General features: G+C 53.8%; 2 protein-coding genes across 4 annotated transcripts in view; one reads left to right on the forward strand and one right to left on the reverse strand.

Moving 5' to 3' along the window:
• Positions 1-20,279, forward strand: Atp2a1 (ATPase sarcoplasmic/endoplasmic reticulum Ca2+ transporting 1). 2 transcript variants are annotated; one of them, XM_021635831.2, is made up of 23 exons: positions 1-3,582; positions 3,880-3,897; positions 4,219-4,301; positions 5,604-5,708; positions 6,736-6,874; positions 8,501-8,581; positions 9,254-9,339; positions 9,460-9,757; positions 9,932-10,098; positions 12,918-13,006; positions 13,227-13,329; positions 13,522-13,653; positions 15,721-15,846; positions 15,949-16,167; positions 17,239-17,574; positions 17,743-17,963; positions 18,063-18,265; positions 18,433-18,518; positions 18,608-18,741; positions 18,894-19,011; positions 19,176-19,293; positions 19,570-19,613; positions 20,012-20,279. In XM_021635831.2, the coding sequence occupies exons 1-22, from the start codon at positions 3,465-3,467 to the stop codon at positions 19,572-19,574; spliced, it is 2,985 nt and encodes a 994-aa protein (XP_021491506.1). In that variant the 5' UTR covers positions 1-3,464; the 3' UTR covers positions 19,575-19,613; positions 20,012-20,279. The 2 variants fall into 2 exon arrangements, with proteins under 2 accessions (XP_021491506.1, XP_021491505.1); XM_021635830.2 differs by lacking the exon at positions 19,570-19,613 and having other exon boundaries at positions 2-3,582.
• The window catches only part of Rabep2 (rabaptin, RAB GTPase binding effector protein 2), a 14,930-nt gene continuing 14,095 nt past the window's right edge, over positions 20,236-21,070 (reverse strand). For both annotated transcript variants that reach the window (XM_021635833.2, XM_021635832.2), the window contains exon 13: positions 20,236-20,836. In XM_021635833.2, coding sequence (XP_021491508.1) covers positions 20,735-20,836 — 102 coding nt within the window. In that variant the 3' untranslated portion in view covers positions 20,236-20,734. The remainder of the gene's footprint in view (positions 20,837-21,070) is intronic.

Raw genomic sequence — 21,070 nt, forward strand, 5'->3', positions numbered from 1 at the left:
CTCTAGGCCTTGCCATCCTCTGTGAAATGTGAAGTTTCCTCTTAGTTGGTGCTGCTGACGTGGTTTGGCCTAAATGTCCCTTTACACATGTCCTTCATACACATCTCCCAAGGCTTCCTTGAAAGTCACAAGTTCCAGCTGCAGGGTCCAGCTTCTGCACATTTCCCACCCCTACTAGTTCACTTCCCTGAGTCTGTTGGTTGGCATGGAGTTGCAGTCACCACCAAACTCCCATTTTAAATATAGACCCTGTCCTGAATACATCTCTTGGCACTGCTTTCTCCAACAGGGGTGCCTGAGCATCCTAGCTTGGGGGGAGGGGAGGGTCCCAGAAGAAAAGCAAGATCTGAAGACTCCCACCTACTGTGTACCCTCCCTTCCACCCTCCACTGTCCCGCTCCCCTCCCCTGGGAAAGTGGAGCAGCCGATCTTCTGTCCCTCAGCCTCTGCCCCACCTCCAGGAGGCCCTACCCACGCTCATGACCTTGCTATTCTGGGCCTTGTGTCAGTTCTATGGGGAGATGGACAGGAGACAGCTGAGCTGACAGGCTACCTAGGATGGGGGTTGGCTGGGGAAAGCCTGCTGGCTCTTGCTTTACCTTATCCCTGGGGCTCCCCAAATCTTGGCTTTGACTGGGGATTGAATTGGCCCCGTTATGGAGGTTGGGTGGAAGGCAGCTGGAGACCTGGGTGCTGTGTTCTCCAAGTGAGATTGTTAGAGATAGCCAATGGCCAGTGAAGGCTATAGCACCTCAGAGTGGGAAGGCCTGATCCTCCCCTAATCTCATGGCAACTGATGCTCAAAGGCTCCCCTCCCCCAGTGCCTTGCCACCTTCAGGGACTTGCCATCCTCGGGTGGGCTGAAAGACACCCCCAGACTACTGTGGCCTGGCTGGAAGAGCCCAGGAGACAGTGAGACTCCCTGTGAGTCTTTATTTGTGGAATTCAGGGATGGGCCAGGCTCTGGCCCCATGCCCTTCACAGTCAGACCTCTCCTCAGAACTCAGGAACAAGAATGACTTCCATTTTGGTGTAGTGGGAGGGAAGTGGTCTGTAGAATCGTCTCATCTGCCCTGTCCTACCACAGATCACAGTGCAGAAAGGTATCTCCCTGCAGCTCTGGGCTGGTGGCTTTCTCTCTCTGGCCTTCATTTATCTCTCTGGGAAGCTGGAAGAGGGAGAAATGAATAACCTCAAAGGGCCTCTTTGGCAGGAGTGTCCTGTAAAGCCTGCCTCCTTTCCTCACTCAACTTCTTTGAAGCTCTCATGTCCCTACTCCCCCTCTCCATGTTTGGGCATTCCTGCTGCTGGAAGGCAGTACCCTGTCACTCCTCCAGGTACTGCTGGGGAGAAGCCAGCTAGGGCCCAAGCCCCGGTAGCTGCTGAGCCTGCCCCTGGCCCGAGATGAGGGTCCTGGGCCAGGTAGAGAGGCGTGTTTGTGTGACCCCTACATTCTCATCCATTGTCTAAGCCCCTCCACCTCAGGTCACAGCAGGACTCTACTTCAAGGGAGGGGTTTGTGGGAACTGTGAAAAGAGGGCGGGAAGGAACACCTTGTCCTCACTTCACCCCTCCCCCAAGTCTGGGCAGAAGGCAGGATGAATCTGAGGTTCAGTCCTGAGGTTCAGTCCTTCATTTCTGTCTGTCCATGTTCGACAGCCCTTACCCCAAACAAGGGGGTCTTCTTTTTGTTCTGTGGGGCTCTGCTGTTTGTATCATTCTGTCTGTGTGCTGGAATCCTGGTGTGGGAAGTGCTCCTTGGTTCTTTTCAGGGAAACTGAGGCCTGTGTACAGGTGGGACCTGTGCTCCAGGGGCTACACTGCTGCCAGCCCTCACTGACCTTTAAATATCTGCTTCCATGGAAACTCCTCTGCCTCAGTTTCCTCCCTGCTTGCATCCTGGCCCATGTACACTGTCTGTTCCTCCAGCAGCTGCCTTGGTGGAAATCAAAAGATGCCCCAATGGTAAAGCAGGGTGGGGAAGGGTGGCTCAGAGCAGCTGCTTTTTGCAGGAAGCTGACACCCAGGCCAGCCCTTCAGCAACAACTTGTGGCTTTGCACCCAGCCTCCGGGGCCCCGCCCACCTGGCTGCCACTGCCAGCACCCTGCTGTTTCTTTTCCCCTCTTCTCCTCAGACTCAGGGAAGTCTTTGCTGTGTCTGCTCCTCATTGTATTCTGTTCTCATTTCTTCACACCCATCTCTCCCTCCCTCTCTGGAGCCTCTGCTTTACCCAGCTTCAGGGGCACTCTGGCAAGGGGCAGGCTCAGCTCCCAGGCACTCCTACCAGGTCTGATCCTCACTCCCTCTGTGGGCTTGGGCTGTTGTATCAGGGCCATAACTTCTGAGACCCCCACACCTCTGGGGGCTAACCATGAGGCCCCTGGGGTTGAAGGCCTGTATGGGATAAGGAGATCCTTATTCCCCTGCCCCACCCTGAAATACTCATCCCTCCCCCTCTGCCATCAGCACATTCTGTAGCCTCTTGGGTTACCTGGCTGCTTGGGTGTCCCATTTTCTTCATGGGGGATTCCCTGCCAGTTTCAAGGGGGAGCTAAAGGCTGTGTTCCCAGAGGCTGAGCTAAAGCGGCAGTGGCGGGGGGGAGTTTAAGAGAGACAGACAGTCCTGGCTTTGCTTACCAGGGCCTGGACACTAAATCCCTTGTTGATGGCTGCAGCAACCCCTCCCTAGGGTAAGGTTACCATCTGCCCTGTCCCCTTGACCGTCTCCCTTCCCTACTTCCCCTTATCTCTCTAGAGCTACTTCCTCTGTTCCCCCAAAGATGCTCTCCCCTCTCTTTTGATCCCCCAAAGTCTTGGAGTTCCTCCTTTGTCCTCTGAACACACTAGGCAGGGTAGGAGAATGTGACAATAGGACAATAGGAAGGGATTCAGGATGGTCACGACAGGAAAAGTCTAAGGAGTGATGAGCTCTAAGGGCCCAGAAGGCTTAAGGAAAGACTTGGTTGGGATGAGTTTGGAATTGGACATTTAGTATAACTTGGGAAGTTGAGGCAACTGGGGGCGGGGTCAGTAGCAGATAACAGAAAGTGAATTTACTCCCTACCCCCCCTGAGGGGGGCGGCTGGGGCCACCTTTGCTTCCCTTATGAGTGACATCTCAGGCTGCAGCCCCACTGTTTCTCTCTGTCAGCAGAAACCTCTCTCTCTCTCTTCTGACCCCTCCTGCTGGGGTCTCAGCCAGCCAATCCGTGATCTGGGGGAAGGGGGAGCTTGCTCCCCCCACTCCCTCATAAGGACCAGCTGGGGGCTGGGGGGGTGGCCGGCTGCTGCAAGTGGGACTGGGGTCAGAACTTCGTGGAAGGAGGAAGAATCTGGGGGGGGCAGTCAAGAAAAAGGAAGAAACCCAGATCATCAAGTAGGTGGACACGCTAAAGAAGTCCCCCCACAAGTGAGAGGCCCTTAAGAAAGAATACATCGCCCCTGGCCCCCAAGAAGGGAGCACGATGGAGGCCGCACACTCCAAGTCCACAGAGGAATGTTTGTCCTATTTTGGGGTGAGCGAGACCACAGGCCTTACCCCAGACCAAGTTAAGCGGCATCTGGAAAAATACGGCCCCAATGGTAAGTCTCCTTCAGAGGAGAAGCTGGTATGGCCGCTCTTCCAACTCTACCAGTAGGGGTGGCTTCCTAGGGGTCTGTAAGGAGGAGCAGGGCAGTGTGGTCTGTTGCATGCAGGGGGAGGAGGATACTAAAGGAAATGGTTTTAAGATCTGGAGTTTGGGGAGGTTTCATGGGGTGACCTTGAACTTCGGATATCCTTCTGATAGCCTGATTCTGATAGCCACAGAGTTTGGGGTGTGGAGGTTATGAGGCTGGGCTCTCACTAAATTTGTCTTTTTCTTCTTTTTCCCTTGGTAGAGCTCCCTGCTGAGGAAGGTGAGTTACCTGGGCCCCACTGTGTGCCTCATTCCCTGCTCAAGTTCCCAGCTCCTTGCCTTCCTTAAGACCCAGAGTCCCCCCACCAAGCATAGTGTCAGAAGTCTCCAGATACTTTCTCCTTGAGGTCCCCCACCCTGGCGCAATTGCCATAGATTTGAAGAGCCTTTTTGGCTGTTTCATCTCTTTCTCTCATGCCAAGCTGGGCTACCCATCAACCTAGATGTCCAGGGTACTCTAGACTTTGGACCTCAGCCCCTCAGTAGAATGTCATCTTCCGGATTTTAACCCCTGGGCCTCCTCTTCCTGCCTCTTCCCCAGGCAAGTCCCTGTGGGAGTTGGTGATAGAGCAGTTTGAAGACCTGCTGGTGCGGATCCTTCTCCTGGCCGCCTGCATTTCCTTTGTAAGTTATCATGTGGGGCTTGTGATCTGCCTGTGGCTCCTACCAACCTGAATGCCCTCGCCCAAGCCCTGAGCACCCTATTTTCCATGCTGGAGCCGGGGGTGGGCTGCTGATTTGCTTCCTCCCCTGCAGAGAGGGTTTATTTTAAGCCCCGAAAATGTTCTCAGCCAAAACACTGAAGCGAAGCCACCCTCCCAGTTTCAAAGGCTCAGGTTACCCTTGAGGTGCAAGGCTCCAGGCTTCAGTGTGGGCTGCAGTGTCCACTCGGGGGCCACTACTTCTCCCAGCCTCCCCAGTCCTGCCCTGCCCTCTCCAGCTTGTGATGCTGACTGACCAAAAGAAAGACTCCCTTAGAGAAGTAGGGAAGCATTGGTACAAGGGTAACTGCCAGCGGGCCCTCCAGCCCTCACAATTGTCCACACCCCATCCCTCTGCGGTACCATATCCTACTTCTGCCAGGGCTGGTGCTCGGTGCCTACTTTGCTCTTCCAGCCTGATTCATCCTTACCTCTTGATGGCGTCTCCAGTTCCCTCAGAGCCTTAGACTACCCCATCCCCTTGGTATATCTCCAATGTTCACAGCCCCTTGCTGCTGGCTCCTTGTCACCCTCCTTCCCAGCAATCCATCTTGCATGTCTGAATTTCTTTAGCATCTTAGCTGGAAAATAAGACCTAAGAAGAAAAAAAAAAAAAAAAAAAGTCGATGGCGGCCCCGTGCACTCCCGCGCCTAAGCTGGCAGAGCCTCCCTTCTCTCTCCTCAGATTTGCTCCTTGACATTTGCCTGTGGCTGCTGCCTGGCAGTGGCAACAGCTGGGGTGGGGTGGGTGCAGGAGGCCTGTAACCCTACCTCCCTCCTGTTCTCTCATGAAATTGGAGCTTCCGTGGCTTGGTGGTAAGGGCGGGCTGTGGGTGGGCTGAGCCCTTCGAGGACCATAGGGATTTTCCTATTGGGCTGAGGTCCCTGGGAGATGGATGTGGCTGTAAGGGTTGTTGACCCTGGGTGTCCCAGAGGTTGGCTTACAAGCCAAAGGATTTGGTCAGGGAAACCTGAAAGCATTCCCAGTTAATCCCCAAGTGTGTGCCTGCGCTGCCTGTTTACACGGCATCACAAGGATGGCCGGGTATGCGTGCTTGAAGCCCCTCGGTGGTGCGAGGAACCTCACCTAAATGTGGGGCTGCAGGGCTCCACGGGCCCCTTAGCTTCCGTCTGACCCCTGCAGTGGTCTTCAAAAGCCTCTGATTCCTTTCTTTTGTCACCTGGGGGCTCTGTTACCACCTGTTACTCTCTCTTCCCCTCTCAGGTGCTGGCCTGGTTTGAGGAAGGCGAAGAAACCGTCACTGCCTTTGTGGAACCTTTTGTCATTCTCTTGATCCTCATTGCCAACGCCATCGTGGGGGTTTGGCAGGTTAGTTTTGACCCCCTCCTCCCGCTCATGTCTCAACACTTCCTTTCATATCCTCCTCCCGCATGCATCATTTCCTCTAGCCTTGCCCATTCCTCTGGTCCTCTTCTCCAGGTTGGGAATGATATGGAGTAATAGAAAGCATCGAAAAAACTCATTTGCTTACTGTGTGACCCTGAGGAAGTTCTTCATGTCCCTAAGCCTGTTTCCTCACCTCTGAAATAGGAATAGTGAGCTCAGTGTAGCGGCACAGACCTATAATTCTCCGAGGCAGAGCCAGAAGACGCTGCAGTTCCGGGCTAGCCTGGACTCCAATACGAAATTCTGTCTTAAAAAAAAAAAAAGCTAGGCAGATTGGCAAACACTTATAATCCCACTTTAAAGACAGAGGAAAGGAAAGGGGACCAAGTCGGATGAGGAGACACACACCTGTAGTCCCACAGTTTCGGGGGCAGAGGCTGGCACATCTCTGGGAGTCTGAGGCCCACCTAGCCTATAGAGTTCCAGGCCAGACAGGGCTACATAGTGAGCTCTTGGATTTGTTTGCTTGTTTGTTGTTTTAAAAGAAAGAAAAAGCAAAGAACAGGCCGCGTAACTGTGTTCCTCGGGCTTGATGCAACTGAAAAAAGAACATGAAAGCTCATAGCACATAGTAGGCACTCAGAAAACTAGTTGATTTCCTCCTTCCGCTGAAACCAGCACTTTGCTTTTCTTGTCCCTTGCTTTCTGGTTTTTGTTTTTCTCTACATTTTGTTTTTCTTCTTGGCCCAAACTCCTTTCACTTGTCTCTAGCGGCTGGTGACATTTTCTACAACAGTCACAGCCCTGCTGTGATGTGGGGTTCTGTCCAGCTCTGTGGCCGCTGGAACTACATAAGCCAGTCTTTTCTGCAGTGTCTCTATTTCTACTAGGATTCCGGCCCCTCTTCCTCCATCTCTACGTCTCTCACCCTTCCTGCACGTACCCAGACTGCCTTCTGCTGTTCCAGGACCCTCTCTCAGACTCTGCTCTTGTTTTATCCCTTCCTCAGGAACGGAATGCAGAGAACGCTATCGAGGCCCTGAAAGAATATGAACCCGAGATGGGGAAGGTCTATCGGGCTGACCGAAAGTCAGTGCAAAGGATCAAGGCTCGGGACATCGTTCCTGGGGACATTGTGGAGGTGGCTGGTAAGTGCTGGTCTTGATGGTCCAGGAGGGCAGACCTTGGGTCTGAGGCCAAGAAGAGAGCAGGGGGCGGGTCAGCCCTGGTCCTGCTCTCTGTGAGGATGGCGGCGTCTTTGCGTCTCCTTCCCGGACTCCTCAGGGGTCACTCCGGGACATTCAGGCCACTGCACCCCTCCCCACTAGAGTCTCAATAGGAACAGCTAGTCCTGTCCCCGAGGCAGCAGACAGACCCCCGCCGCCCCTCCTCTCGGCCAACACTTGCAAGCAACAGGTGGAAGCCAGTCCCTGCCAATGGCCCCATCTCCACCCCTTCCCGGGCCTGGCTTCCCTCTCCTTCCACCCACCAGTGGTCAGCTTTCAGTCTTGACCCCTCGATGTCCTTGAGGCCTCTCAGAGGGGGAAGGAATGAGAGCAGAAGGGAGCGGGGTGGGAGCAGGGGAGGGGGGAGTATGACAACCAGCACCACCATGTAAGGGTAACTCCTAGGCTTCTCCCAGTGAGGAGCACAGGACCTATGAGGAGGGCGCTCAAGGAGGGCCCTGCCCCCTCAGGGACACTTAATGCCGGCTCAGGGAGGGGTGTGACTGGGTAGCTAAGATTACTAGGATTCTGCCCCCTTCAGCGCTTTTTATATTTGCCCTAAGCAGGACTTTCTACCTCTCTAGGTCCCTAGCTTGGTGAATTAGTGTAGTTCCAAGTTTCCTTCCCTCACACTGTGTCTCCCTCTACACGGTGTCACCACCAGGAGAAGCATAGGATGGAAAGCTGGTGGGCTGAAGACCCCTTAGCTCCATTACAGGGCAGTCCTGCTGTGGTGACAGTTTGGGGTCGGTGCCATGAATGTCTATAAATACCACCTGGGCTTCAGTGACAAGGGTGTCTCTCTGACTCCATTGCTGACCTCCTCCCTCCTCCTGCTTCCTCTGGCACCGGAGGAGGGACCTTAGAAACCAAGAGAAAGGAAAGCAAAGTGAACTTTGCCCCAGTTTCACTCATGGGACCAAGGTGGCATTAGGCAGAGGCTTGAGGAGTTGTGTGTGTGTGTGTGTGTTTATGTGTGTGTGTCCCCCAAAAGGTCTCTGGTCTGGCAGAGCGTCCCCCTCTGTTCCTCCCAAGGTGCTTTCACAGTCTGGCTTCCCACTTGCCCTCTGTGAGGCCCCAAGCGGCAGTGGGGAATCCTCCGTCACACTTCACTCTGTGTACTCTTTGCAGCCTCACGCTCCACTTTCACTCCTGCCTGGCCTGGATTTTCTGAGCACCAGCCTCGCCCTCTGATCCTCCAAGTCACCCTCTTTTCTCCGAGTTACATCATCACATTTCCTTCTTTGCCTTCCCCTTGTTTCTCTTTCTCAGTGTTAGCTGGCCTGTCCCTAATTCTCCTTTCAGTTGTTGAGAATACATTTAATGGGCACACACTACACGGCAGGGAATTCTGTGAGCTCCCCATGACAGTCTCAAAGCAGGAGGGCAGAGAAGCATTCAGGGGGCAGCATTCAGTGCAGTGGGAAATTGTGCACCTCTGAAAGGCAGGGCTGGGTGCTATCGGATGTGAAGGCCGATGATGAGGGAGGCAGAGAGCGGGAAGAAAGTAAAGTCCATTCCCAGCTGAACTCGCTCCTCTCTCCGCAGTTGGGGACAAAGTCCCCGCAGACATCCGCATCCTTTCCATCAAATCCACCACCCTCCGGGTCGACCAGTCCATCTTGACAGGTAGGCTGGCTCGGATGGGAGGCCATGCTGAGGGAGGAGCTAGGGAGACACACAGAGAACGGGTCTTGGGTGGAGGAAGGAGGGCATCCCATAGCAGGACCTCTGGTTCTGAGGTAGCATCGTCGGTGTGGCTTGGCCTTCATCCTTTCACAAGGGTCATGGCAGAGGATGTTTGTGACTGTTTCCCATATAGCCTTTGCCTGACGCCTGTAGGACTGGCCACAAACTGTCCTGTCTTCTCCAACATCCCGTAGAGCTCTCATCTGAGGGACCTGAGGATAGAGTGTGGACTCTGGATACATTGGGAGGGAAACAGTGCACACTGGGCCCACAGCAGGAGGACCTGAGCCCCTGTCCTTGGTGGGGAGGCCACACTGGGGACTTCTGTCTCCTAGGAACGTGCTGTCACTACACGGATGCTCCGCACCCACTGGCTTATTTGGTTTCCACCAGGGCTTGGGGAGCAAATGGGTGTCAAGCTATCAGAGTCACACATTAGGCTTGCTCGGGCGTCTTGTAATTCTAAAGGCAATGCACTTCCTACTTGCCCCAGGCACCTTCTTCCGGAGGCCAGGCCTCTGCCAGGGGGCTTGCTTGATGATTGGGAGGGGTCAGAATGTTAGGAGGAGGGACAGGACATCACTGGAAAACTCCTTGGGCCTTTCTCCACAGGAGAGTCTGTGTCTGTCATCAAGCACACGGAACCTGTCCCTGACCCCCGAGCCGTCAACCAGGACAAGAAGAACATGCTCTTCTCAGTAAGCAGTCACACACCCAGCCAGAGGACTCGGGTGTAGGAGGGAAGCGTGGCCGAGGAGGAAGCTTGTGGCATGTGGAAGAACCTCTTGCCTGACCCTACCCCTTCTTCACCTTCCCAGGGCACCAACATTGCAGCCGGCAAGGCCGTGGGCATCGTAGCCACCACTGGTGTGAGTACTGAGATTGGCAAGATCCGAGACCAAATGGCTGCCACCGAACAGGACAAGACCCCGCTGCAGCAGAAGCTTGATGAGTTTGGGGAGCAGCTGTCCAAGGTCATCTCTCTCATCTGTGTGGCTGTCTGGCTTATCAACATCGGTCACTTCAACGACCCTGTCCACGGGGGCTCCTGGTTCCGGGGAGCCATCTACTACTTCAAGATTGCTGTGGCCTTGGCTGTGGCAGCCATTCCAGAGGGTAAGACAGCCATTGCTTGTTTATCTGCTATCTCATCGGCAAAGACTATTTCCAGATACAGTAACAGTGACAGGTCCCAGGGAAGGACCTGATGGCTTTTGTGGCTGTTATGTAGCAACCACGCTAGGTCTCCCTCTCCTGGTTTGTTCGCTCACACCATCTCCATCCCCACAGGGCTTCCCGCTGTCATCACCACCTGCTTGGCCTTGGGTACCCGCCGGATGGCAAAGAAGAACGCCATCGTGAGGAGCTTGCCCTCTGTGGAGACCCTGGGCTGTACCTCTGTCATCTGTTCTGACAAAACAGGGACCCTCACCACCAACCAGATGTCGGTTTGCAAGGTCAGGAAAAGCACAGGCAGCATGCCAGATCGGAACCCGCCTTGGGGGTGACATGAGGCGTCTCCAGATGGGCTTCTGTGTACTAGTGGCTTCCTAGTGGCCTGGGAAGCGCTCAAGGGTAGATTAAGGACCCTCAGCGCAAAGGAAGAGCCGTATTTGTTTGCTTTCTGTTTCTTTCATAAAACTCTAAAACCAACTTGGGGAGGAAAGGGTTTATTTGGCTTACATGTTCCAATCACAGACTGTCGTTGAGGAGAGGGAGGGAGGGAGGGAAGGAACTCTCGCGGGCACAGAGGCAGGGACCACGGGGGAAAGCTGTCTACTGGCCGGCTTTCTGTGGCTGTGGAAAACACCATGACCAAAGCAACCCAGGGAGAAGAAGTAGCAGAGCCAGGCACAGTAGTGCATCCCTGAAATCCTGCACTCAGGAGGCAAAGGCAGAAACATTGTGAATGTGAGGCCGGCTAGACCTCGCCTCAGGTATCTGGAGTCAACTACTTGGGAGGTTGGGGTGCAAGGATCACGTCCGCTGAGTGGTTCAAGGCCCGCCTGGCAGCAGTGACATTTTGTCTCAAAAAAAGAAAAAAGGCAGTAGAATTGAATTGAGTTCAAACCTAAGTATGTATGGCTCTGTAGCTTCTGTCTGTGGAACCAGTGCCCTCAGGGCACTTCACGATAGGGCCAGCAAGCCTGGCCGTGCAAGTCCTGAACAGCATTTCTTTAAAAAAAAAAACCTTAAAAGTATTTATTTTAATGATTATTGTTATTTGGGAGGGGGTTTCAGGACAGAGGTTTTCTGTGTAGCCCTGGCTGTCCTAGAACTTACTCTGTAGACCAAGCTGGCCTCAACTCAGAGATCTGCCTGCCTCTACCTCCCAAGGGATGAGACTGAAGGTGTCCACTGCCCAGTCCTTATTTTTATTTGCTTATTTTATTTTGATTTTTACTTATTTATTTTAGAGCGAGTGTATATGTGCTCATTCTCTCCTTTCACCATGTAAGTTTTGGGAATTGAATTCAGATCATCAGGCTTGGTGGCAAGTGTCTTTACCTGCTGAGCCTCTAAATATTCAGCCAGTCAGTCTCCCCCTTCTCCCCCACCTCGGGTCTCTTTATGTAGCCCTGACTGGCCTGAAACTTGCTATATAGACTGGGCTGGCCTCGAACTCATCGCTTCCCTGCCTCCTGAGTGCTGGGACTAAATGCATGTCCCACCACACCACGCCAGTATTTTCTTATAAAAACAGAAAAATAGATAAGATTACAAAGTAAGCCAGTGACTGAAATGCAGCTATCAGAATATTTTTTGAAGCAAAGGTAATTCAGCAACATTTGCTTCTTTATCCTAACTAAGCTCTGGCAGTGGGTACTGGTGCGAGTGCCGATGCGTGTGAGGTGCCCTGGGGAGCAGGGGTGGCGCGGTCAGCAGGCAGCCACGGTCCTGTCCTGCAGAGCCACAGTCTTGGTTTAGAGGTTTTTTATTTCATTCATTCGTTTGTTTGTTTGTTTGTTTGGTGGGTTGGTTTTGGTCAGGACTTTTCCAGGCTTGTCTTGAACCGTCGGCCTCAAGTGATCCTTTTTTGACCCCTGATAGCTGGGCCTGGGTCTATGCCACCCCACTGAACCCAGAGTCTCGGGTGATGCTGCTACTGATGCGACCCATTGATTACATTTGTAAATGGAGGAAATGTTACACATCAGAAAAAAAAAGTTTTTGAAATTTTTGAAGAATATCCCCTCCCACTTTCCCAAGACAGGGTCTCATGTAGCCCAGGCCCAGGCCAGTATTGAACTCCTGATTCTCCTGCCTCCATCTCCCAAGAGCTGGGATTGCAGGCCTATACTGTTGTGCTTGCCTTCAAGGGCTCTTTTTATCTGCTGATGCCCTCTCCCCTGCCCTAAATTGAGTTTGGTGGAATATTGTGCCTTCGATGTAAAAATGGCTTTTCTATAGACATTCATTTCTACAAAAATGAATTAAGAACCTGTCTTGTAAAAACAAAAACAAAAAAACAAAATGAAAAAAAAGATTTAAGGTTGCTCAGTGGTGGTGGTACATGTCTTTAATCCCAGCACTCCTGAGGCAGAGGCAGGTGGATATCTCTGAGTTCGAGGCCAGTCTGGCTACTGTGCAAATTTCAGGTCAGCCAGAAACAAACCCTGACTCAAAAAAAAAAAAAAAAGTCCCACCCTCCCCCCACCAAAAAAAACAAAAACAAAAAACACCAAAGGGGGGAAAAACCCACAAAACAAAACAAACAACAGTGAATTAAGGACCAATGTTATAGCAAAACAAGCCACACTTTTAGCTCTTCCTGCAGGAAGCTCCAGCACCATGGCCGGAGCTGTAAATGGAGCCGCTGCTCACAGGAGCACTTGGCCCCAGTCCTCACAACACCCTATTGTCCACATCTGTGGACTGCCTTGAATAAGGCCTAGCTTAGACCCCAGTAACTATATTTTGGGTTTTTGTCGTGGTTTTTGGTTTTGTTGTGTTTTGTTGAGGTAAGTTTCTCTGTGTATCCCTGGCCATCCGGAAACTCACTGGGTAGACCAGGCTGGCCAAGAACTCAGAAATCTACCTGCCTTTGCCTCCTAAGTGCTGGGATTAAAGGCACTCGCCACCACTGCCTGACTCGGCAACCTGCTTTTAAGGCCACTGACAAAGAACATGAAGAATTACTACAAAACGGGGAATGACGGGGAGCAGTACAGAGAGGGTCAAGGAGATGGGAATGGGGGGGAACTTCCTGGAAGTTCGCGGTCGGCACTCAGGGATGGGGATGTGGGTATCAGCTTGTGGCCCTTCCGCTCCGCAGATGTTCATCATTGACAAGGTGGATGGCGATGTCTGCTTGCTGAACGAGTTCTCCATCACTGGCTCCACCTACGCCCCCGAGGGAGAGGTGTAAGTCTTCGTACTGTGTGCACAGCCCTCCTCCCTCCCCCGGGGTCTCCTGTTAGCTTCCTTCTCTCCCAAGCTTGTTCTCTCTCACCCAACCCTCCACCTCCAAGTTCACTGCCATCTCCTCTCCTTCCCGATGCCTGTCTGCTTCTCTGTGCTCTCTGCCTCTCATGCTCTGTTCTCCACCGTTTCTCTCCTGCCTTCCTCTCCACCTGGCCACCAGCCTGAAGAATGATAAGCCAATCCGAGCAGGGCAATATGATGGGCTGGTGGAGCTGGCCACCATCTGTGCCCTCTGCAATGACTCCTCCTTGGACTTTAATGAGGTAACCCCGACTCCCCATCCATCCCTTCCATTCCTGTGGCTCAGAGTCTGTGCTTCCGGTCTTAGGAAGCAAACAGAAATGGAAGAAGGAAGCGGTTGGCTCTTTCTTGTCCCATCTAGATGAAGATGTGCATGTTGGGTGAGGCGAGGGATTCTAGGCACACACTTCCTCTCCCTCCTCTGTCCCTTTCAGACCAAAGGTGTCTATGAGAAGGTGGGCGAGGCCACAGAGACCGCCCTCACCACCTTGGTGGAGAAGATGAATGTGTTCAACACAGAAGTGAGGAACCTCTCTAAAGTGGAGCGGGCTAATGCCTGCAACTCGGTGAGTTGGGACGCCCTCCACAGGCCTATTCCCAGACCAGGGCCGACCCAGACAGACAAAGCCTCGTGTCTGTGCTGGGACCCCAACTGGGTTGGCATTGGCTGCATCCACAGCTTTTCCAAGCCAGGCTGGGCTCTGGTGAAACCCCTTTTCTCCATGGTAACGTGACTTCTGCTGTCTGACCACAGTACGCTGGGAGGTCACTTCCTCTTGTTGTGACCCAAGGTTGGACTGAGCCGGACAGAAACCATGGTGCTGCCGGCTGGGTTGGCCCCGACCTTAGCCACAGCCCTTTGGTCTCCATCAGCTCTCAGGTCTTGGTGCGGGGTGTGGGCTGTGCAGTCACTGATCCCACAAGGGAAGGTCCAGGGGACAAGGCCCATGCGGCCACTCGCTGGGCTCTTGCTGTGAGCACTTGTCAGTCTCTGAGTGTCATACAACCTACATCTCTCTTTCTTGACAAGTCTGAGAGTTGGCATTAACAGCGCACATCACTCTGGTTGGCTTTTCTCCATCTCTCTCTATACTTCATCATTGGCACTAGGAATGGAACCCAGAAACTTATATGTACTAGGCAAATATTTTTTTTTCCCTTTTCTTTTTTCTGGTTTTTCAAGACAGGGTTTCTCTTTGTATCCCTGGCTGCCTTGGAACTTGCTCTGTAGACCAGGTTAGCCTTGATCTCAGAGATCTGCCTGCCTTTGCCTCCTGAGCATTGGAATTAAAGGTGTGCACAACCACTGTTCAGCTTATTTCCTTTAAAATTTTTTTATCAATTCTTTAAATTTTTCCTTTCTTGTATGTGCAGGATATGCAATGCTGCTCTGTTGATTGTTTGTGTGCGGTGAGGGTGTATGATGTGTAGCTATGTGTGCTGTGGTGTGAGAACTTTCGGGATCGCTTCTTCTGTTTCACCACGGTATCAAACTCAGGCTTGGATGGTAAACGCTTTTCCCACTGCACCATCTTTGCTTTATTCAATATTAGAAAAAAGTGAAACTTTTTTTAGTGTTAAGGATCGAGATTGAGGCTGCATGCCTGCTAGGAAAATGCTTCCATGGCATTTGTTACTTTTATTTGATGTGATGGAAGATTTGCTTATCTATCTGTTTATTTGTTATGACACTGGACTGAACCCCAGGTCTCTCACACGCTCGGTTGGTGCTTTACCACTGAGCTGCTGCCTTAGTCCCATCTGTGATGTAGTTGGTAAATAAAGGCCCCCATTATATTTTTCATTTTGTTCTGTTTTGAGATAAAGCCTTGCTGCACAGCCTGGACTGGTCTTGAACTCACGGCACTACTCCAGCTTTAGTCTGCAAGTGCTAGGATTCTAGGTGTAAATCATGCTTGACCATGTTTGGCCTTGGCTCTCATTTGTGTTTTTCACTGTGTGCTAGGCACTAGGCCTACACTGTCTAATAATGCTTGTGTTATTTTTACGCAAATCAATTAAAATTAAATAGAGGTGCCTGGCAAGCAGAGGCAGGAGAATTGCCGTAAGCTCAACACCAACCTCGACTAGAGTGAGACCCTATTTCAAAGCTGAGTCTTGGTCGCAGGGCATGGTAGTACATATCTTTGATCCCAGCACTCCAGAGGCAGAAACAGGTGGATCTCTGTGAGTTCCAGGCCCTCCCCGACTCTAAAGAGAGACCCTGTCTCAAAAAAAGGCTATATATGCAGCCTTGGTCAAACTGCCTACATTCCCCACTGGCACTGTATTGGCCAGTGCAGACAGTGTATTTCTTTGGCCACTGGACGTTCCGTTGGGCAGCAGCACTCGAGGCCACTGTTTGTGTTGTACTTTCACCTGGACAGTTGAACTTTGGGTATGGCTTAGTGGGAGAGCACTTGCCTAGCAGGTGTGAGCCGTGAGCGCTACCCTCAGAACTACAAAAATGAATGGCAGAGAGCCCACTGTCAGGTTGGTGAGCCCCAGCCTGGGTTTCTGCCCTCGTCCCGTGGGTAACAGGCTTTGCGGTAGGCTGAGCCCCAGCACAGGGGCTACTCTGGCGTCTAGATCCTTTGGGGCTGTCTTAAAGGGATCTGGTCTCTGCCTCCCAGGTGATCCGCCAACTCATGAAGAAGGAATTCACCCTGGAATTTTCCCGAGACAGGAAGTCCATGTCTGTGTACTGTTCTCCAGCCAAGTCCTCACGGGCTGCTGTAGGCAACAAGATGTTTGTCAAGGTCAGAAACCTTCTCTCCCTAACACTGGGGGCCTTTCCTATGCCTACCCTCTGAGCCCCCGAAGGCAGGCAAGGGTCTCTGAATGCTGTTCTGGTCTTCCAGGGTGCCCCCGAGGGGGTCATCGACCGCTGTAACTATGTGCGTGTTGGCACGACCCGGGTGCCGTTGACGGGTCCCGTGAAGGAAAAGATCATGTCAGTGATTAAGGAGTGGGGCACTGGCCGGGACACCCTGCGCTGCCTGGCTCTGGCCACCCGGGACACGCCCCCCAAACGGGAGGAGATGGTTCTGGATGACTCAGCCAAGTTCATGGAGTATGAGGTGAGCCAGTGAAGGCCCCTGCTTGGCCCAGGAACGGTGTTGAGGCAGCTTGCCCAGAGGCTCCCCTTTGTCTGCTCCCATGCTTGTCATTCTCTACTGTGTCAGCTCAATGGTTGTGTCCTATGGGTCCCCAGATCAAAAGGCCGTAAGCTGTGACATGAAACATCCATCCCAGCTAGATATGGTATCCCTGCCCTCAGGAGATGGAGCTAGGCCAGCCTCAACTACACAAGAAAGACCCTGTTTCAAAAACAACCACAGAAACAAAAGCCGAGGAAAGAAGACAGGATCGTTTAGTCCAGTGCTGCCCTTGTGTGTGGTGCTGGGGCTGGCACCCAGGGCAGGGACTGTCTTAAAGGGATGCGATGGTGCACTGCCCCAGCGGCTCCCGTAGCCCCAGCTCCCGAAGCTCCAGCTCCCGCAGCCCCAGTTCCCGCAGCCCCAGCGGCTCCCGCCGCCACTGTCTACACTAACTGTGCTCTGTGCACAGAGGATGCTGTGCACCAGAAGGGAATCACTGTCACCAACGCAGTTGTCTGAGCTTGTTTTGAGGCAACTGATGTACTTCCTGACATTGGCTTCCCACTTGTAGTGGACAGCCGACTGCGTTTATAGAGGAGATTATGGCCTGCCAGGTAGCAGGATGTGCTCAGAGTGATGGGCTAGTGACGCTCTGCAAAAAGGAGACACGACCATGCTAACGCATGCTTTTCCTTTCCCTCCCTCCCTCCCTCCCTCTCTTCCTCCCTTCCTTCCTTTTTTTCTTTTTGTTGTTGTTGTTATAGTAGTTGTTGAGACAGGGTCTTGTAATGTAGCCAGGGCTGGCCCTGAACTCCAACTCATGATCTTCTCTGTACCTCCTGAGTGCTGCAACACAGGTGTACCCACCACACTGTTTCAGCTCTCCTTTTCTATCGATCTGTCTATCTGTCTATCATCTATCTATCTGCCTATGTATTTATAGGGGGACCCCAGCTTCCCCAACATCACTGCCCATCCCCCTCCGAACGTCCTCCTTTTTGCCCCCAATCCTTCCTTCTCTGACCTGTCGGCCGTTTACTGTCTTTCCAGATGGATCTGACATTTGTTGGTGTTGTCGGCATGCTGGATCCACCCCGCAAGGAGGTCACGGGCTCCATCCAGCTGTGCCGCGATGCTGGCATCCGAGTCATCATGATCACTGGGGACAACAAGGGCACAGCCATTGCCATCTGCCGACGGATCGGCATCTTCTCGGAGAATGAGGAGGTGGCAGACAGGGCCTACACCGGCCGTGAGTTCGATGACCTGCCCCTGGCCGAGCAGCGGGAGGCCTGCAGACGCGCTTGCTGCTTCGCCCGTGTGGAGCCCTCCCACAAGTCCAAGATTGTCGAGTACCTGCAGTCCTATGATGAGATCACAGCCATGGTGAGACTTCCCAGAGGGCTGCCTGCGCCTGGGCTCTGAGTGTCCCCACGCAAGCTCGGAGGCCCCGCTGACCTGCACAGGGACGGGGTAGTTTCTGCATGGAATCTGGGGAGGGGAAGTATAGGAGGCTTGATTTTGGAGTTTCTCACTTTCTCCTTCCACCTTCAGACAGGGGATGGTGTCAATGATGCCCCTGCCCTGAAGAAGGCCGAGATTGGCATTGCCATGGGATCTGGTACAGCTGTGGCTAAGACAGCCTCCGAGATGGTACTGGCTGATGATAACTTCTCCACTATCGTGGCCGCCGTGGAGGAGGGCCGCGCCATCTACAACAACATGAAGCAGTTTATCCGCTACCTCATTTCCTCCAATGTGGGCGAGGTGGTCTGGTGAGCAGCCAGGGTGGGCATCCAGAAAGAAACAGGCCTGAGGGGGCGTGATCGTGGGACTTGGAACAGGATTCATGTGTGGCCTCCTTCCTCTGGCAGTATCTTCCTGACAGCAGCCTTGGGGCTGCCTGAGGCCCTGATCCCTGTGCAGCTGCTGTGGGTGAACTTGGTGACTGATGGGCTCCCTGCTACTGCCCTGGGCTTCAACCCACCCGACCTGGACATCATGGACCGTCCCCCGAGGAGTCCCAAGGAGCCCCTGATCAGTGGCTGGCTCTTTTTCCGCTACATGGCAATTGGGGGTGAGCAAGGGACTCAGCAACCCTTCCCAGCCCTTGGGGCTGACCTCGTCCCTGATACCAGCTTCTCCCAATTCCTCTTTCTTAGCTGGCTGTCTCCAGCTGTGTAAGCCCTCCTGATACCCCTTGTCTCCTCAGCCCTGACCCCAGCGCCTCTCTTCCCACCACAGGCTATGTGGGTGCAGCCACTGTGGGAGCAGCTGCCTGGTGGTTCTTGTATGCAGAGGATGGGCCTCGTGTCAGCTACCACCAGCTGGTAGGGAGGAGGCGGATGGAGAGGTGGGCACTGGGAGGGTGTCTTGAAGGCTTCTGTGATTCTCAGGCTTCCCGTCTCTCCCTTCGTAGACTCATTTCATGCAGTGTACCGAGCACAACCCTGACTTTGATGGCCTGGACTGTGAGGTCTTTGAGGCCCCTGAGCCCATGACCATGGCCTTGTCTGTGTTGGTGACCATTGAGATGTGCAATGCTCTCAACAGGTAGGTCCTGTCCATGTGGGTAGGCCCTGACGTGCCTCCTTGAGTCTGTTTTCTCTCCCCCTCTCAGCCCCCACATCTCTTCTCTGCCCACTCGGCCTGACCACATCTTTCTCTGTATCCCTGTCCCTCCACCTGCCGGGCCTTCGCCACAGCCTGTCTGAGAACCAGTCCCTCTTGCGGATGCCGCCCTGGGTGAACATCTGGCTGCTGGGTTCCATCTGCCTGTCCATGTCCCTCCACTTCCTCATCCTCTATGTTGACCCCCTGCCGGTGAGCCTTCTGCTGCCACTCCTCCCCCCGCCCCTGGGGAGCTCGTGCAGAGCCTGTGGCCACAGGGTGCTCAGGGAGGAGGGTAGTTCATGGCACCCTGGGGAACACTCTTCCTCCTGAGAAAACACTTGTCTTTCCTGATGGCTGCTGTCCCCACCCCCCAGATGATCTTTAAGCTCCGGGCCCTGGACTTCACCCAGTGGCTCATGGTCCTCAAGATCTCACTTCCAGTCATCGGGCTAGACGAGCTTCTCAAGTTCATTGCTCGGAACTATCTGGAGGGTAAGCGACATCCCTTTCCCCTTGTACCCAGTGCTGAGTGGAGCCCCTGCCCTCTGCGCCGCGAATGCGCGCGTCACAACTTACTCCCCTCTTCCTTTGTAGGTGGGTGAGTTCTTTTTGGCCCTGGCAGGACCAGTGTCCCCAGGGAGGGCAGCCCAAACCCTGTCCCCACTCCAGCTATGACTGGTGGGACTTTGCCCCAACCCGCCCAGCCCTATGGCCCTGAGGGCCTACTTCCCTTTGATAACGGCCTCTCTCTGTCCTCTCTGGCCATAGGATAACCGCCCCCCCTTCCTCCATGTCTTTGAACCGTGTCACAGGTATTTCCCTACCACCTTGCGCTAGCTGCTGTGCCCTGCCGCTCGCCCACCAGCCCACGCGCACTCCTGCGGTCACTTGCGCTCGCAGCTCTCCCTGGAGCCGCTGCTGCTGTTGCCACTGCCCGCTTCCACACGAGGGCCGTGCCATTACTGTGGGCACTGGCAGCTGTGAGGCTGCGTCCTGGCCTTCTGGTCCGCTGGGCTGGGCTGCGCTGCGTCGCGCTAGCTGCCTCTGCTGCTGGGGCTGCGGTGGCTGGGGGCGGGCTGGGGTCAGGCACACCACAGGTGAGTAGGGAAGGAGGCCAGAGGCCCCCCAGGTGAGTGTGCTGGAGATGCACAGGAGATGCGGCTTCCCCTCCTGTGCCCGCCTGCTCCATCCCCTGCCTTTCTCCTTCCAGATCCAGAAGACGAAAGAAGAAAGTAACCAGCCCTTTCGCCCTGTCTTCCCCACCCTAATAGCAACGCATCTTCAGCCAGAGCTGAAGCACAGACCCTTCTCCCCCAATTCTGTTTATAAACAAAGTTCCCCGCCCCTCCATCCCCTTCAGCGACCTGCTCTCCCTCTGAACCTTGTAAATCCCCCTCCCAACCTCACGGGGCTTGCAGGGACAAGGCGACTGACTGAGCTGAGCTGCTTATTTATTGAAAATAAATGACAGAAAAGTCTGGCCTTGCCTCCATCTATCTTTGGGACCCATTTCGGGAGCCTATGGACAAATATTTTAGTGTCATACAGTCCATAAAGCAGCTCTGTGTCCCAGGGCCTATGTGTGAGGAGCCCGCCGAATCCAACAGCTTCTAGCCATAAGCTGGATGTGCCACAGAGCAGGACTGGTCATTAGCCTGAGGTGGCAGGGTGGGAGGGCTGCATCCATGAGGCAGTGTGGCAGCCTGAGAGCTACAGGGCTCAGCCTGCACTTTGGTTCCGGAAGAAGGCTGGGACCCTCGTCCAGGGATCATCCCTGGAGCAGGACCAGCCACCCTAGGTGGAAGTTTGGCCCTAAGGACACCACCATCCAGGTTTGGAGCGGGTGGCCGCCATTCTGAGACCTGCAGTCCATGCCTCACAGTTCTGGTACAGAAAGGGGCAGCTTCCCCACTGGGAAAGCTCGCCTAGCCTCTCAAGAGTCCTTAATGTCCCTGATGTCCCTGAGGGGGGCCTCGTCCAGGATGCTATGCACTTGCTCCAGGGTCTCTGCTTGGCGGATCCGCTCCAGGCGTACCTGTGTGGTTGGGTAGGAGATATGGAAAACCCTGGCGAGAAAACAGCCCCTGCCTGACCAACCAGCCCCGTGGGGGTCAGCTCCACAGAGGCAGTCTGTGTTCGGATGGGGTCAAGGGAAGGAATGGGTCCCAGGAGGAGTTGGGCCTGGGAAAGTCTGGGTGTGGCTGGCCAGTGGTGGGGCTGACAGCATGAAGGAGAGGTGTGCAAGAGATCTTCCGTGTTTTTGAGGAAT

This window comes from Meriones unguiculatus, chromosome 14 (genome assembly GCF_030254825.1).
Source record: "Meriones unguiculatus strain TT.TT164.6M chromosome 14, Bangor_MerUng_6.1, whole genome shotgun sequence".
In the NCBI taxonomy this organism is placed as follows: domain Eukaryota; kingdom Metazoa; phylum Chordata; class Mammalia; order Rodentia; family Muridae; genus Meriones; species Meriones unguiculatus.